At 40.0% G+C, this 15,630-nt stretch overlaps 4 protein-coding genes across 4 annotated transcripts; 3 read left to right on the top strand and 1 right to left on the bottom strand.

Annotated features, from left to right (window-relative positions):
• Positions 1–1,294: 1,294 nt before the first annotated feature.
• Positions 1,295–5,038, top strand: MELLADRAFT_111532 (uncharacterized protein; the record flags this gene model as incomplete). Its single annotated transcript, XM_007415847.1, has 15 exons — positions 1,295–1,387; positions 1,462–1,647; positions 1,726–1,782; positions 1,856–1,955; positions 2,017–2,629; positions 2,701–2,761; positions 2,845–3,066; positions 3,132–3,376; positions 3,452–3,543; positions 3,641–3,742; positions 3,904–4,007; positions 4,218–4,391; positions 4,485–4,589; positions 4,775–4,804; positions 4,880–5,038. 15 exons carry the CDS (start codon positions 1,295–1,297, stop codon positions 5,036–5,038), a joined length of 2,343 nt encoding a protein of 780 aa, XP_007415909.1.
• An 839-nt stretch (positions 5,039–5,877) lies between these two features.
• MELLADRAFT_50291 (uncharacterized protein) lies at positions 5,878–8,858 on the top strand (the record flags this gene model as incomplete). The annotated part of the gene is made up of 19 exons (XM_007415848.1): positions 5,878–5,969; positions 6,065–6,111; positions 6,206–6,264; positions 6,330–6,406; positions 6,481–6,543; positions 6,617–6,670; positions 6,759–6,779; positions 6,846–6,915; positions 6,977–7,109; positions 7,174–7,287; positions 7,382–7,402; positions 7,467–7,584; positions 7,653–7,835; positions 7,919–8,173; positions 8,247–8,312; positions 8,381–8,411; positions 8,505–8,531; positions 8,602–8,688; positions 8,758–8,858. 19 exons carry the CDS (start codon positions 5,952–5,954, stop codon positions 8,856–8,858), a joined length of 1,545 nt encoding a protein of 514 aa, XP_007415910.1.
• Positions 8,859–10,326: 1,468 nt separating this feature from the next.
• On the bottom strand, positions 10,327–11,817 carry MELLADRAFT_117959 (uncharacterized protein; the record flags this gene model as incomplete). The annotated part of the gene is made up of 4 exons (XM_007415825.1): positions 10,327–10,540; positions 10,629–10,656; positions 10,726–10,773; positions 10,853–11,817. The coding sequence occupies 4 exons, from the start codon at positions 11,815–11,817 to the stop codon at positions 10,445–10,447; spliced, it is 1,137 nt and encodes a 378-aa protein (XP_007415887.1).
• A 289-nt stretch (positions 11,818–12,106) lies between these two features.
• MELLADRAFT_111529 (uncharacterized protein) lies at positions 12,107–15,630 on the top strand (the record flags this gene model as incomplete). The annotated part of the gene is made up of 15 exons (XM_007415849.1): positions 12,107–12,110; positions 12,145–12,185; positions 12,268–12,405; positions 12,517–12,689; positions 12,770–12,863; positions 12,931–13,065; positions 13,145–13,346; positions 13,414–13,661; positions 13,755–14,133; positions 14,241–14,355; positions 14,413–14,569; positions 14,671–14,809; positions 14,929–15,217; positions 15,320–15,350; positions 15,601–15,630. 15 exons carry the CDS (start codon positions 12,107–12,109, stop codon positions 15,628–15,630), a joined length of 2,175 nt encoding a protein of 724 aa, XP_007415911.1.

Raw genomic sequence — 15,630 nt, 5'->3', positions numbered from 1 at the left:
AAAAAAAAGAAATCAATCCACTTTTGTAGCTAATGCAATTCAACCTGTGAATGGAACATCAAAAATGAGGAAGCCTTTGACAACTACTATCACTCATGAAAAATCAATTGTTTCAAAGTTGAAAACAATCAAATTGAAAAATTGAATCCTGCTTCTAAAGAACAAAAAGTTCAATTGTTCAGATTTGCTTGGCTCGTTTTTGTTTTTTAGTAATTTTTCTTTCATTACTTGTACAAAAATCAACAAAAGATTTGATTTGGTATATGATTCAAATGATGATGATATATATTCAATTTTATCTTAGCATGTATTATACTGCAATTGAAGCAAATTTCCTTCAATTGAAGATGACCTTATAGCTGTTTTTCTACTTCTTGGTCTATGTATTCAGTTTAATTAGATTTGTTTTCTTTGTTTTACTCAGAAAATTTCAAAGGAATTGAATAAAAACATTGAGATTTTAAAGTTGATGATTGTTTACATAGCCAGAGGAAGCAAGTTTTTCAACAAGTCAAAATGTAAGATGGATTTGACTACTTTTGTTGTATTAAAATGAGCAATTCTGTGAGTTATCAGCTCTCACAAGTGATTGACCAAGAGAACTGCAAGAAACATGATAGGCTATAGAATTGATCTTTCTTTAACAGCTTTTATCATTTCTTATTGATCTTTGGTCATCAATCCTAGTTTACTAAATTGAATATAATTCAATTTGTGGTTGTGAATTCATTTTGTTGCTTTGTTTGATTCTGTTGTGTTATGAAAGATGAAAAGGAAATATGTACTCGAAAAATTGGATTGATTATAGAGAATTTTACATTTGGTGTCATGTTGTGTCAGTATGGCACTTCCCGGATGGTATGATGTACGAGATGACTCATGTTACGACACGGGATTTGGAAAACAAAAATCCATGTCGATGTGCGTCAGTATGAGTCATGTCGTATGGTTTTTGGCTCGGGGATGAATTTTGACTAAACATGACATGGAAAAATTACATGTTTAACCCATGTCATGTTTATATGTCGGTATGAGTCTATACGTACACCGTAGATTACAATTCCAGGCACCGGCACCGCTTGTCTTGATTTCGAGTACGGGGCTTGCGGTTTGTGACAGATGATGTAATGCTGCATGTAGCTTCCTTCACAGCACTTCATGAACCTTCAAAATAATTTTGATTCTCTTTACCAACCAACACCAACCCAACTTATATTTAAGAAGGAACTGCACAAATATAGGCCAGATCACACCAGTATCATTAACTTCAAGTCAAGCAAAATCAACTTGAACCATGGGCGGCGGTCCTTCAACTCCTCCTGATATCTCACTTATCAATCGATCTGAGATTTTATCTCCCTGCGAACCGTCTCCTGATACTCGTAGCGTTAGTAAACTCCTGCAATCGTGTCCAAAGTTGACTTCTAATTCATGTCTTCCTATCAAAATATTACACTTTAGCTTCATTCCGAAGATCTCATTGAAGTCACTTGCTCCGGAATACCACCCACCAAAATTCAAGATCCTGCTCCAATCGAAGAGCCCCTTGATATCCTTGCTGACGACCTTCCCAGAGGCGATAAACTTCCGACAGATGACGATAACTGCTCTTACAAGCTTCGTTGGTCTAAAAGTAAAGTCTATGTCGTCAGTTTTTTTGATTCATCTCATCTCACGTTTCACCAAGCACACGTACTTACAATCATCTTCAATGCGAGATTGTAGCATCCTACGGCATTTCTGCGTGATAACGTACCTGGATACTTAGGCATACTACAACGTGTGAGCAATGCCGACCTTCATCGTCACTACCAACTCTGCATGTAATTTATATCTTTCATTTTCGCCAATGAAGTCCCGCGCATCATTTTACCTCAGCTGGATTCCAGAGTATCTTCTTGACAGCTCTTCAGAACGTGAACACTGGGTTGAAGTTGAAACTGACCCCTATTCAAGTACGCAATAGCTTCCTGATCACTTGTCATTTTCGGGTCCTGATCCTCAACTGGTCTATAGCCACCTCAGACGTTATGGTCACGATCCCACCGGAATCTACGCATTCAGCAAGCAGCCGTACTCACGCATTCTCAATCCCCATCAATTCAATTTATTCCTTGATGCTGCGTCCACCTACTTTAAGATCTTGGTACGGTACGGTGGTGGTCAACTTATTCGATGGTATCACCTTGCCCATCCTTTACATGCACGATGACGAATCTGGCTCAGCTCAGTTTGCTCGACAGTCTATTCCTGCTGCCCTTGCGTCAGAACCTCCTCGCGCCTCTTTACCTGCAAGCTGGGGTGGAGATGCCCTGCTGAATCAGCTACGGCGATTTGCGGATGTCTTGGTTTCCAAGATTGAGCCAGGACTTTATTTGATCAACCCATCAGCTACTGACCGAGAAGCACACCTTACCCCGTTGTTTGATGACGACTCTATCTTCGATAATAGCCCACTTCCTTCTCGACTGACGCCTCGGAGACACTACGATCGTGATGATGATGACGATATTCCCCTTGGTCTTCGTAACAGCATCTTACATCAGAGTCTGAACGGTAGCAGTGCTTCTGGATCGATGGATAATATGACATTCAACATTCTGAACTCTTTTAGCCGCATCACGCAAAAGTTTGTCTTGGGTAATTTGTCCATTTATATTCATCTTGGCTGATAGCTTCGTTTGCTCACCTTTTCTGCAGTGCAAGATCAGCAGCACAGCTGGTTCTCTCTCACAAACTGGCCAAACCGATATTACCACATGTGAGTTGTGCGGAAGATATCATTCATCAGCACCGCGGGTCAATAGCGGCTGACCTCAAACCTTCCACAATTTGCTTTCCCAGCTACCCAAACCGTTCACCTCATTGGCCAATGGAGAGCCCGACCTCGTGAGATGGTCTCAGCAGGCTGGAGTCGAAGGTTACGACGTAGCCCGTGTTTACCTAGCCAAATGGGCATCGATAGTTGCAGCCCAAGGGGAACAGGCTCGTCGTGCTGAAAGGGGTGATTGGGATTTTCAAGAGACAGAAGACGGTGGTGTGGGCGGTGGGTTTGAAGTTGTTTATGTAAGTTTTAATATTTTTGAAAGCAAAGGTCGATCCCCTTAATCGTTCATCTTGACCCGAACTAGACAATGTATGAAATCCCACGAGTCCGAGCAAATAGAGCACCTACGCAACCTATTCAGTTGGAAGAATTCATCGCTTGGCAGGACGACAACGGCCGCATGTTACTGCCAGAATCCGAATGCCGTAGGAGAATCTTTCAACGAGGCCTCGCTGTCAGTGCTCGAAAGGATATCTGGCTCTTTCTACTGGGCGTTTACAGATGGGACAGTGATAGACTTGAGAGAGAACACAAGTTGAATCTCATGAAGTCAGTTTTAGTCTGATTGGCCGTCTACTTGCAAGTCACGCGATTGAGGGTGTTTTATTGAACTTTGTTTTATAGAGAGCAATATGAGACACTCAAGAAGGGCTGGGAAAAGGACGAATCCGGCCTGAAAGAGACAGCTGGCTTTCGTGAAGAAGCTCATAGAATTGGTCAGTGACACACCATTTACCATCCCTTTCTGTTATAAATGAACTCCCTAAGATAACCCCACTAATGCTCATCCTGGCGGTTTCAAATCTTCTTCAGATATCGATTGCAGACGAACCGACAGGCAACAATCTTATTTTGCTATACCGTCTGATCCCTCCTCGGCAGATGATATCCTCGAGCCACTAGACGAAGGTTCAAGTATGCCCTCGACTAACAGGCATGTTGAGAGCTTGGGAAGGATCCTGATGACTTACAATGTTTGGGAAAAGGACCTCGGTTTGTCCTGTTTTCTCTCTTTGCACTTTAAGTGCTTAACTTCGAATGTGTTGGATCTGATCGTGTCCTTTCTATGCTGGTAGGATATGTGCAAGGCATGAGTGATCTTTGTGCGCCTCTGTATGTTGTCTTTGAGGCCGATCAAGCAGTCACCTTTTTTGCTTTTGTCAAGTTGATGGACCGAATGGTAAGCAACTGAGTCTTCTCATCACATTTTTCGCCTTATCTCGCATTAAGTTCAAATCACCAGTTGACAAATCGACAACCTGGCATTTTTGTTCCTGGTCCTCAGAAACACCATTTCCTAAGAGACCAAAGCGTATGTAATCGTGGTACTCAAGAACACACTTATCCGAGTCCTGTTAATTTTCCCAATTCCCATCCCATTATTTCACAGGGCATGAAAGATGAACTTTCACGTCTACAAAAACTTTTAAAATTAATTGATCCAGGATTATATCGACATTTTGATAAAACCAATAGTTTGAATTTGTTTATTTGTTTTCGCTGGATTTTAATTGGTTTTAAGAGAGAATTTGTGTTTCAGGATGTTATGAAAGTCTGGGAAGCTGTGTGTGATTTTTCTCTACTTCATCCTTGCTCACTTCTAACATGAAGATACAAAAACTAATGCTACCAATGAGTGTTGATTTTGGAATTTCAGATGTGGTCAGACATTTGTGGACCACATACTGATCTCTTTATCGCTTTGGCCATATTGGAGAAACATCGCGAACCGATTATCCGCTACTTGAGAGAATTCGATGAGGTGCGTAATCTAGTATTTCGTTGTCATTGTATCTATTTATTGATGAAAGCTTATGATCACAGGTCTTAAAATATGTCAATGACATTGCAATGGTTTGTCCTTTTCGTCTGAATGATATTCTCTTTGTGAAAGTATTGTATCTGGATCTCTCAACTACTGGCTATCTTTGCTCCCTTCTCACACAGACGCTCGATTGCGATGAAGTACTAGCCCAGGTAAGTTGTTTTGTACCTTCTGAACAATTATATAAATACATATAAATCTGGTCTTTCTGTATGATTCTGTGATAGGCGGAAGTCTTATACCTAACCTTTAAATCGATTGTGGAAAAACATTCAGATGATGAACCTGATCCATCTTCTCCATCACCGAGTACACAAACTGAAAATGAAGATAAGAAAGTAAAAGGGAAAATAATCATTGATGAAGAACTGAAAGGTCTTATATGATCATATCCAACCTCTCTTTCATCATCCCTTCATTACCTCTCAATAACCATTTCAAAAAGTTTTCTTTTTCTTTCCTCTTCCCTATTTTTTTCTTTTGTGTAAGATGATAAGCGTACTTTTATCTTTGAATGATTCATTTTGGATTTGTAGAATTTCTTTTTTGGCTCATGTATTAATGTGTTTTGTACCGATTGTCTTGTAACATCATTTACATTTTTATGTATATATGTGTGAAGCATACAATGTTTTTTGAAGATTTCTCAAGTTGATATATATATACTATACATACCAGACTTGAGAAATAAAGGTATGGTTCCCTGCAAAACTGTGAGAAGCGCCTCACGTTGTAATGGGACATGGGCCCAAAGTATTCATTGCTTGCTTTCAACCTAATTGCCTCGTATGACCATGCACACGGACTTGATGATGGAGACAAGAGTACTGAAGGTCAACCGGGACGTTGAAGTTCCGAAGCAGCGATGGAATGTAGTAAACGTTTTCCCGCCGGCCTAAAGGGCTCGGGAAAGTAATCAAAAGCATAGAACCGGCATAATAGGAGAGTGATGAGGCTGTGAACCGTGGGAAATCTCTAATGAGCCTCAACCGTGAATCCTTGATGAAGTGTGTGGCATGTGCTATATCCAGTCAATTTATAAGAGCTTGACCAAAGTTGCCCGCAAAACTCCAGCAACTTGGTGGGGAATTTGTGCACCTGAATTTGTGACAAGCTTTTCTGAATTGACTGTATTCATCTGAAATTGTACGCAGGCCGAATACAAAGAAGCATGTAAATTGTGATGATGTCACACTTGCTCCTATAAACCATCCAAGGGTATTTAAATCCGACTGTTTACCTTGGTTCAAGTACTTCTCAGTAGTCCTTTGAATTATTCTTGATTACTATCAACCTACCATGTCTTTATCAAAACATGTACGTGATTCATTGACTTCAATTTTCATCAACATCATGAATGTTGAAGTCACTTAATCGCGTCATTTCACTTTTTATACATTGCTGATCACCAGGTCAAGCCCGAGCAACTTCTCAAATCTGTTAAAGAACATAAACATCAGTACGTTTACGCGATCTACTACTCTTATATACTCATGGTGACTTTATTTTGATGGACTAATTGACTTGAAATCTGATTTGGTCGGCCTTTGTAGAAAATTGACTGAGAGAGAGAACCATCATCAGGTTGCAAACGCTTACGGCTCTCGGTATTGTGGGTCTTAATTTGAAAGACTGTTTTCCATGTTTAAGCTTATTGTCTTCTTTTCGATTTTGCAGTGAACCAAGAAGTACCAAAGTACCAACTCCCACACACAGGTATCAATGCAGATGCGGCCTACCAGCTTATTCATGACGTCGGTCATCTCTCGAACTAATAATCTATGAGGAAACCCTGGTCTGATATTTCACTCATCTTTCCCTGATCCAGGACCTTGAATTGGATGGAAGAGAGACAGCAAATTTGGCTAGTTTTGTTCACACCTGGGCTCCCGTCAGTTAGATATTTACTACTACCAGCTTATGTTTCCTGACACTGACTATTTTTGACGATGTGCTGATACCAGGCTCAAGCCACTAAGCTTTGTATGGAGAATATTGGAAAAAATCTTATTGACCAGGTTCGAGAATTGTCTTGACCTACTAGATAGAAAGTTGAGAAGAGGTCGACTGATGTGCTCATTGCTTTGTGACGGTTTTGGGAATCAGGACGAATATCCCCAAACACAGGTAAATGACACAAAACGTTTGAGACACACGAGTCGATCGTTCATTATTTCGCGTCTTTTTATTCAGGCTCTTCACACGCGCTGCGTGTCAATGCTCGCGCATTTGTGGCACGCACCAGAATCTAAAAATGCGATTGGTAAGATGAATCTTGAAAATCACTTGCTGAGACCCAAGCACTCATAAAAGATTTGTAAAAGGAACGGCAACCACGGGATCATCTGAAGCTATCCAATTAGGTGGGTTGGCCATGAAGAAAGCCTGGCAAGCCAAACGCAAAGCAGCTGGGAAATCTATCCATGAACCAGGGCCTAATATTGTGATGGGAGCAAAGTGAGGCATATGATCAACTTTGTAGACCGTGGATCCTGCGACTCACCTCACATCGTTCTTGCAGCGCTCAGGTCGCTTTAGAAAAATTTGCAGCTTACTTCGATGTGGAGACGAGACTAGTACCTGTGTCGGAAGCAACTAACTACTGCCTTGATCCCAAACGGGCTATGGAATATGTGTGAGCCTTTCGTCAACAATTTTCTTGATGTTATTGAGAACCCCTGCCTCAAAATAGAAATTTGATCATGTATCAATCCTCTCCCCCATAACAGTGACGAGAACACCATAGGAGTGTAAGCTTGATTTTCTGAGAGATATACTACGAATACCATTGACATTCTTTCAATATGGGATCAGATTCGTGATTCTCGGAAGTACCTATACTGGTCATTATGAACCAGTCAAAGAGATGTCAGACCTGCTCGACGCCTATGAAGCTGAAACGGGTATATCGGTTCCAATCCATGTGGATGGAGTGAGCTCACAAAAACTTTCAATCTTCATATGTCTGAGATTGATTCTTCGTGCAAACTCTATTTTCAGGCGTCAGGAGCTTTTGTCGCACCGTTTGCTCATCCTGATTTATTATGGGACTTCAAGATTCCTCGAGTGGTTTCTATCAACGCCTCTGGGCATAAGTTTGGCCTCACCTACGTAGGCTGTGGTTGGGTGGTCTGGCGTGATCACGCACACTTACCCAAAGAATTGGTTTTTGAATTACATTATGTGAGCTTCGTGCCGTCGAGCGACTCCTCACATTGCTTTCAAAGTCTCATAACCGTACTAAGATGCATACGATGCTATTTCAGTTGGGATCAGTGGAATATTCATTTTCGTTGAATTTCTCACGACCAGCACATCCTATCATCAACCAATATTTCAACTTTATACAACTCGGATTTGAAGGATATCGAGGGATTGCCTTGAATGATCTGTCCAATGCTAGATTATTATCTCGGGCCTTGGAAAGAAGTGGATATTATAAGGTGATATCCGATATTCACCGCAAGAAGACTGATGTTGGGAAACCTCGCGATCAAACGCATGGCTGTACTGATGCTCAAGTGAGTATGTTCTCTATACAATTGTACCGTTTTAAAACATGAGCAGCTGATTGAAGCAATTCTTGTATGATAGTACGAGGAATTTGTCCCTGGATTGCCTGTTGTTGCCTTTTGTTGGACTGATGAATTCAAAGCCAAGGTATTCATTACCACGAGTCTGACATATACATGTGATTTAACTCAACTTCTTTCATCCTTGATTCATAGTATCCCGGCTTGAAGCAAAAATGGATTCAAAGTCAGTAAAGCCAGATTGGAATGCTTCATCTCTTTATCACCCAACGTCTAAAAATTCTGAAATATATTCTGACTGACTCGTCTTGCACAACAGCGTTGTTGCGCGCCAGAGGATGGATTGGTAATTCTAATATTCAGATCAAGGCGCCTTGTATCGTGGTCCTGTACTGACATGCCAATCCAACTTCTAGTGCCAAATTATGAACTCCCCCCTGAGCTTGAAAAGCAAGAGATTCTACGAATCGTCGTTAGGGAATCTTTCTCTCAGGAACTCGTTGGTCAGTCTGAGTCTCACTCTTTTCCGTTTCTTTTATAATTATGGTATGAACTGTTTTTTGCGAGCGCAGATAACGTCGTTGTTTCAATTATGGAGGTTACAGAAGCCCTGGTGAGCAACCTTACCCGCTCTTTCTACCGACTAAAAGAGTCGACATCGTATGATATCTAATGTGTCTAATTTTCAAAGATTGAGGAGGGTGGCCCAGGAGCTGGAGTAGAAGGTTCCTCTCAAAAGAGTGGACAAGAAAATAAACATGGAAACCATAAACACGAAGAGGCTACTAAACCAGCAGGGTGAGTTCATCATCTCTGGAATTTGTTTACATTCTTACTGAACCATCAATTGTTTCTGCAGATATGGAAAGCCTTGCTGAATGGTGCACAGACAGAAACATCATTATGGCTAAAGATCTGAATGTTTTTCAACGGCCGTGCAAGAAAGAAAATGTAGGTAAATGTCAACTTTAGGGTTTGAACCCTTGGCTGTGTTCTTTTTTTGAAAAATTGAATTTCTTAACCCTGCGGTTGAAGAAATGCAAAGCTCTAATAAAGTTGAAGTCCTTGGGGTGTCCTTGGGGTGTCCTTGGGGTGTCCCCGAAGTGGTCCAAAGATGTTGATATGCCATGTCAAATCGTATTTTAAACCAAAGCCAACTTGAGAGCATCTGTGAGAACTTCTTGTGATATGTCCGATTTGAGATTCTGTTGATTATAATTGCGGAGGGCTTCATTCAATGTCAATGAAATAGTCTGATCAGGCACTATGTGTGGCTCACAAGAGACATTTCTGGATAAAGGCTTTGAAGTTGCAAGCCTCTTGAGTCCTGCCCGATCACTCAATTTCCTCTACCGATCCGACGGTTATGCCCCGACCCGAGCCATAACTCCAAACTGTCCTTGAGCTTGTCAGCCTTCAGGGCGAGTCGAGACTCAAGATTAAGCTTACTCAGGATGTATCCTTGCCTCCGATATTGATGGGTTCAACTCCTTCACCTGGGCAATTACGTTCGATCCAAACCATATCAACATCTGATATTGGCATTCGAGTCAGGATAGCAGGTCGGTACGTGAAGCCGTCTCGATTTGTTACGCGTTTTTCTTGACCAGTCGCATGGTAACGTGAGGGTAAAGCCTGTTGAAAATATGCCATGCGTGATGCAACAATGTTTAGCAAGCGCGTATGGTGATAGGCATTGCTAATTGGCGTTACTGCATTCTATGAATCGGTATTGTGAGATTAGTGTGGTAGAAAGTGGCAAAGGTGAATGGACGATATTGATCGGAAATGATTCGGCCTCAATCGAAGTCGACTGTACGATTCCGATGTCAGCTGCTACTCTCACAGATAATTTACCTCGTGTTGGGGAACAATGTATGATCATGGGTGATATAATCTCAAGGGTACAGTTTTTTTCAATCTTTTCGAGAGAATCACCAACCTAAGCTGACATTATATCTCGTAGCCTGGCGGATCATGGGACGGTAAACCCAAAGTTTTACGCCAAGTTGGGATCTCTGCTGTTCTATTAAAACAGGTGCCACACTTGGACTTACTTGAATGGGACAAATTGGTACAAGAGGAAATACCAACAAAGATTCTCAGCACATAGCTCTTGGTACTTCGGCATGTCGAGTTTTGGCCAATCAAAATTTGCTTCAAGAAAATATTGTTACAAATATAATTATTAATAATGATCATACAAATGCGGTCGCGAGATTGGTTCTACATTTGCTCAGCAAATCGATTCTTTGGTCTTCAAACAGCCTTGATATCCATCAATACTCGCTCAAAGGCTGGTAGGTCCACACATGAATCCTTTGTCCCAGAAGCGTACTCAAGCATTTCCTGAATCTGAGTTTGAGTGCAAGTTATCGATCAATCTAAAGAACGCTTTGAATACGACTAATAGAAAATACTCATATAGCTGCATTGGACTTACCTCATCATCCGTCATCTTTTCGCCCAGTCTTAAGATCAAAAATTCACGTCAAGTCAGATGGACAAATAAAACTAATGGACTCAATGTCAAAGCTTACTCTTCAGTGATCCGTCGGATGTCGGGAAATGTGATGGCAGTTCGGTCCCTAAGATTGATCAAGAAGGTAATCAAAAAAGTTGTCAAAGTGTGTCTCGATACAGAGACCGATAAATGGGAATGCTTACTTCTTATCGGACTCTGGGAAAAAGAGCTGAAATGTTTCCAGGACGTTGCGATTATCAATATCTTCGCCTTTCTTTGCACGTGATCCGCGAGTAGGTTTCGAGCGTGCTGTTCCAGTCGTACGAGCCTCAGATTCACTGGGAGGAATAAAAGATTCATCGTCTGTTGAGTTATGATCTGATTTGCTAGTACTTTTTGATTTTCCATTTTTCCTTCGCTTGTTGCGTGATGTGCTAGCCACAAATGAAACATCGGAACCAGAAGCAACTTCTTCACCCCCATCTTGATCACCCGTCACGCTCCCAGGATCAGCCATCAAAGCAGCACATACACGGGTAAATTGACGGCGTCGGACCCATTGCCTACGTGAACCTGATTCATCTTCATCCGAAGAAGCAGCTTGTTCGAATACTTGCAAAATATCGCTATCCTTGTAAGGCAATCCTAGAATCTTGAGGGCCTCTGGAATACTTTCAACGGGAATTGCATCACGTGATACGGATTGAGGGTTTGGAGTCTCCTTATGAACGCTCCCTTCACGATCCTCCGTCACAAAGCCGCCTTGCTGAGCAGGTTCATCGTCCGCAATGAATCCGCCACCCCCTTCGTCTTCGTCCATGGCAATAAAGCCACCACCGTCATATTGATCTTCACCCTCTGCTTGATCACCAGATATAAATCCGCCGGGCGCAAAGTCTTCTGTACCGGATTGAAAGGTTGACCTTGAATTTGATTCTTCTAAGATATCAGGAAAAGGAGATCGTGATGTATCAAGAGATGCTCGGTCGATGACTTTTGACGCGACTGAATCGAAACTTCGATTGATTTGAAGTAATTGAGGTCGAGTTAAGTCAGAGAGTGGATCTTCTTCTTCTTCTTCCTGAGCTTCATCCTCTTCCTCTTCGTTGCTTGAGTAAGACTGGATCTTTTGAGTTGCTGAACGACCTGAACGTCGACGTGAGGTCATTTTGAATGTTCGATTGGTGTGTAAACCGAGGGATGGGGATTGTCGAATGTTCCTATACGGGTCTCAATACCCGACGCTCGAAAGTGATCCATCGGGTATTAGTCGCGTCTTCAAGATTTTTTGTTTCGAAGTGACCATTTGACAAAAACAATCACCACAATTGCCTTTTCCAAAGCATCTCAGTCTACAGATTCAGTGAATTACAGGCGGTTAAATGGCTTCCACCAGTTAGTACCCTTATTGACCTCTTGTCACATTCATTGCAAATCGATCAAATGATCTGATAAATATGCGTCAGTTTAGATTTAGCTCCCAAACCAATTGTAGCACTAGAGGAATCAGTAGTTAATCGAATCGCTGCCGGCGAAGTAAATGAAGTTTTGGTTAAAATCTAAAAGATTTTGATATTGGATATAAGTCCTCACTCATGAGAATCTGAAACTCTTTTAGATCATCGTTCGTCCTTCAAATGCAGTGAAGGAACTTTTAGAGAATTGTATCGATGCTGGAGCTAAGAGTGTAAAGATTACCGTCAAAGAAGGTGGAGTGAAGATGTTGCAAATTCAAGATAATGGTAGTGGGATACGTGTCAGCCAACCAATTTGCTCTCTTCACTCATTGCACATTTCAGGCAAATGATAGAGTACACACTCATCTCATGACCTGAAATAAAATCGCATCTTTGGTTTTGACTTTCAGAAAGAAGATTTGGCGATTCTATGCGAACGATTTACTACTTCGAAGATTCGAAACTTTGATGATCTTACTTCTCTTACGACTTATGGTTTTCGAGGCGAAGCTCTTGCTTCGATCTCTCATGTCGCACATCTTACTGTGGCGACCAAGACCCGGGACGCTAATGTTGGATGGAAGTGAGTATGTCATTCATTGGGAAAAAAGTTATCTTTTGTGTTGATGAATGTTCTAACTAAGATTCAATAAAACTTCATAGAGCGCAATATTCAGACAGTCGACTCGCACCACTTAAGGTCGGTGGTCCAGTTGAGCCTCAAGCTTGCGCAGGAAACGATGGAACTGTGATCACTGTGAGCGGTCACTACTACTATCTTGACATGATAACGGAGCTGAACTCGTTGAATGTGTGTGCAACAGGTTGAAGATATGTTTTACAATGTTCCTCAACGACGTAAAGCATTACAAAGCGGCGCAGAAGAATATCGTAAAATAGTAGATGTTGTCTCAAAGTATGCAATCCATAATGAAGGAGTAGCCATATCTTGTAAAAAGGTTTATAAAACTTTTTGATTATACAAGTCTATCCATAGCTCGTATTGAAGATGTTCTATTCTTACGGTGAACGTTTTAGGCTGGCTCGCAAACTCCAGATGTCAATACCTCTGCAACTGCTACAACCCTAGAAACTATTGGACGATTGTATTCTGAACAGCTAAAGAAAGAGCTCATTCGGTTACAATTCGAAGATGATGAGTTCGAATGCAAAGTTGACGGATACTGCTCCGGGGCTGATTATACCTTAAAGAAGCCAGTCACCCTGATCTTCATTAATCGTTAGTGGTCTTAATCAGATTCTCAACCCTAATAACTGGAGTAAATAACAATTGGTAAAGTATTCAGATCGATTAGTAGACTGTAGTCCACTTCGAAAAGCACTCGAAATCACCTATACTCCTATCCTACCAAAAGGTGCCTTTGGATTTATTTATATTTCATTGGAGATTGAACCTAGTAAAGTGGATCCGAATGTACATCCTAATAAAAAAGAAGTTCGGTTTCTCAATGAGGATGAAATCATTGAGAAGATTTGTGAGAAGTTGAATAGCTTACTTGCTGGTAGAAACTCGAGTCGATCATTCCAAGTTCAAGTAAGTTTGGTTTTGTATCTTCTTCTTTGACCTAAGTCTTGAATGATCTGATCGTTTGAGGCATCTTGAATGATTCAGACACTTCTTCCACAGTCTATGGGATTCAGAAATCGGGATGTGTCACAACGTGATCGAGCGGATGAGATGGTTTCATCTTCGAGTAAAAGTACTAAACTTCCACCTCAAAAATTAGTACGATCAGATCATCAAATCCAAACACTTGACTCGTTCGTAAGACCGAACCTTTCAAAAGATACAAGAGAGTCTACATCCTCTAGTAATCGATCATTGGGAAAAGAAGATCGTCAAGGAAGTATAACTCCACCTGATATATCAGTTATCAGTAGGGAAAATCAGATGATGGTGGATAATTTAACTTTTACAAATGTTTCTTCTAAGATTGAAGAAAGTGTATGTATTTTGAGAAGTGTAAAAAAGATTCGAAAACAAATTGAAGAATCTAAAGATCCAGGTAAATTCGTTTTTCTTTTGGCTTTTTCTGTTTAGATTCACAAATTTTCATCAAGTTTTATGTAATTGATCTTCTTGAGTTGATTTTTTTTTTTTTTTTTTTGGCAGATTTGTGTGATTTGATCCTTCGCCATGTTTTTGTTGGTGTGGTGGATCTTCATAAAGGGTTTTCGATGATTCAACATGAAACAAGGTTATATTTAATCAAGCATTCTATCTTTTGGTACGTACTTATATTCCCCATTCTATGGATCTTCATTAACTGATATTTGATTTGTAGTGAAGAATTGTTCTATCAACTTGGTGCTAGACAATTTGGAGCATATCATCGAATTACATTATCACCACCACCTGAACTAAAACGGTTAGTAAGATTAGCAGTGATGAGGGAACCGAGTGAAAAGTTGGATGAATATGGTCGAGAGAAAATAATAGAAGTCAGTTTTTTTTTCTTTCTCAAGTTGATGAGTCATTCAAAATGGGGTTTCTTTTGAAGATCAGGGTTGAAGTTGAAATGCTTTTGTTTTGTTTTATGAAGAAAATTTGTCGTACGTTAAGGTCCAAGGCTGCAATGTTGGATGAATATTTTTCTTTAAAGTTTAATCAAGAAGGCTATATTGAAAGTTTACCTATGTTGATAAATGGTTATACACCAAATTTAGAACAATTACCATTATGTATGTATATATTTTCACCTCTTCAAGTCTTTTTTCTTTTGATCAGGATTTCAAATTGATCTATACGCTGAAAACTAATTTAATCTGTTTTTTTTTCGATTGGTTTGGTTTTCTTTTAGTTTTGATTAGGCTTGCAGTACAGTGTAATTGGAATTCAGAAGAAGAATGTTTTATAAGTTTTTTAAGAGAATTAGCGTTTTTTTATGTTCCAAGAAGATCAAGTTTATTAAATCAAACTGAAGGAAATTCAAAACAAGAAGAAGAAGAAGAAGAAAATCAAAAGATTGAAACCCAATTGAAAGAAAAACTGTTCCCATTAATGAGATCTTACCTTTTACCACCTAAATCATTAAATGAAAAGATTAGATTCACCACTTCTTTACCTGATCTTTATAAAGTTTTTGAAAGGTTTGTTGAATATTTTTTTTTCTTGAAAAGGTTTATTTGTTTGATTGATTGATTGATGAATTTGTTGACTTTTGAACTTGTTTTTTGGATTAGGTGTTGAAGACTTTATTTTGAAGTTGGGATCATTGGGTTGGTAAGTCATTGAGGTATTTATATTCGGATTAGAGGAGTAAGTTTCTTATGAATAATTCTTATGAATAATACTCAACAGGTAGGTTTCAATACTCGTGTATTCATTATTAAGATATATATATGTTTTGTCAAGAAGATCTTCATTTATTTCTATTTATCATTTATGCAGTCAGAAAGTTGTAAAAGTATTCATGGTTTTCTTTAGGTAATGAAAGTATTCATGTAGTGAATATTTGTATTGAATCTTCTAGGTTTTGAAAAAGCCAGAATCTAAGTTTTGA

The sequence above is a fragment of the Melampsora larici-populina genome (assembly GCF_000204055.1).
Source record: "Melampsora larici-populina 98AG31 unplaced genomic scaffold MELLAscaffold_54, whole genome shotgun sequence".
NCBI classification, from domain to species: Eukaryota; Fungi; Basidiomycota; class Pucciniomycetes; order Pucciniales; family Melampsoraceae; genus Melampsora; species Melampsora laricis-populina.
The sequence above is the reverse complement of the archived record's forward strand: the minus strand, read 5'-3'. Positions and strand labels throughout refer to the sequence as shown.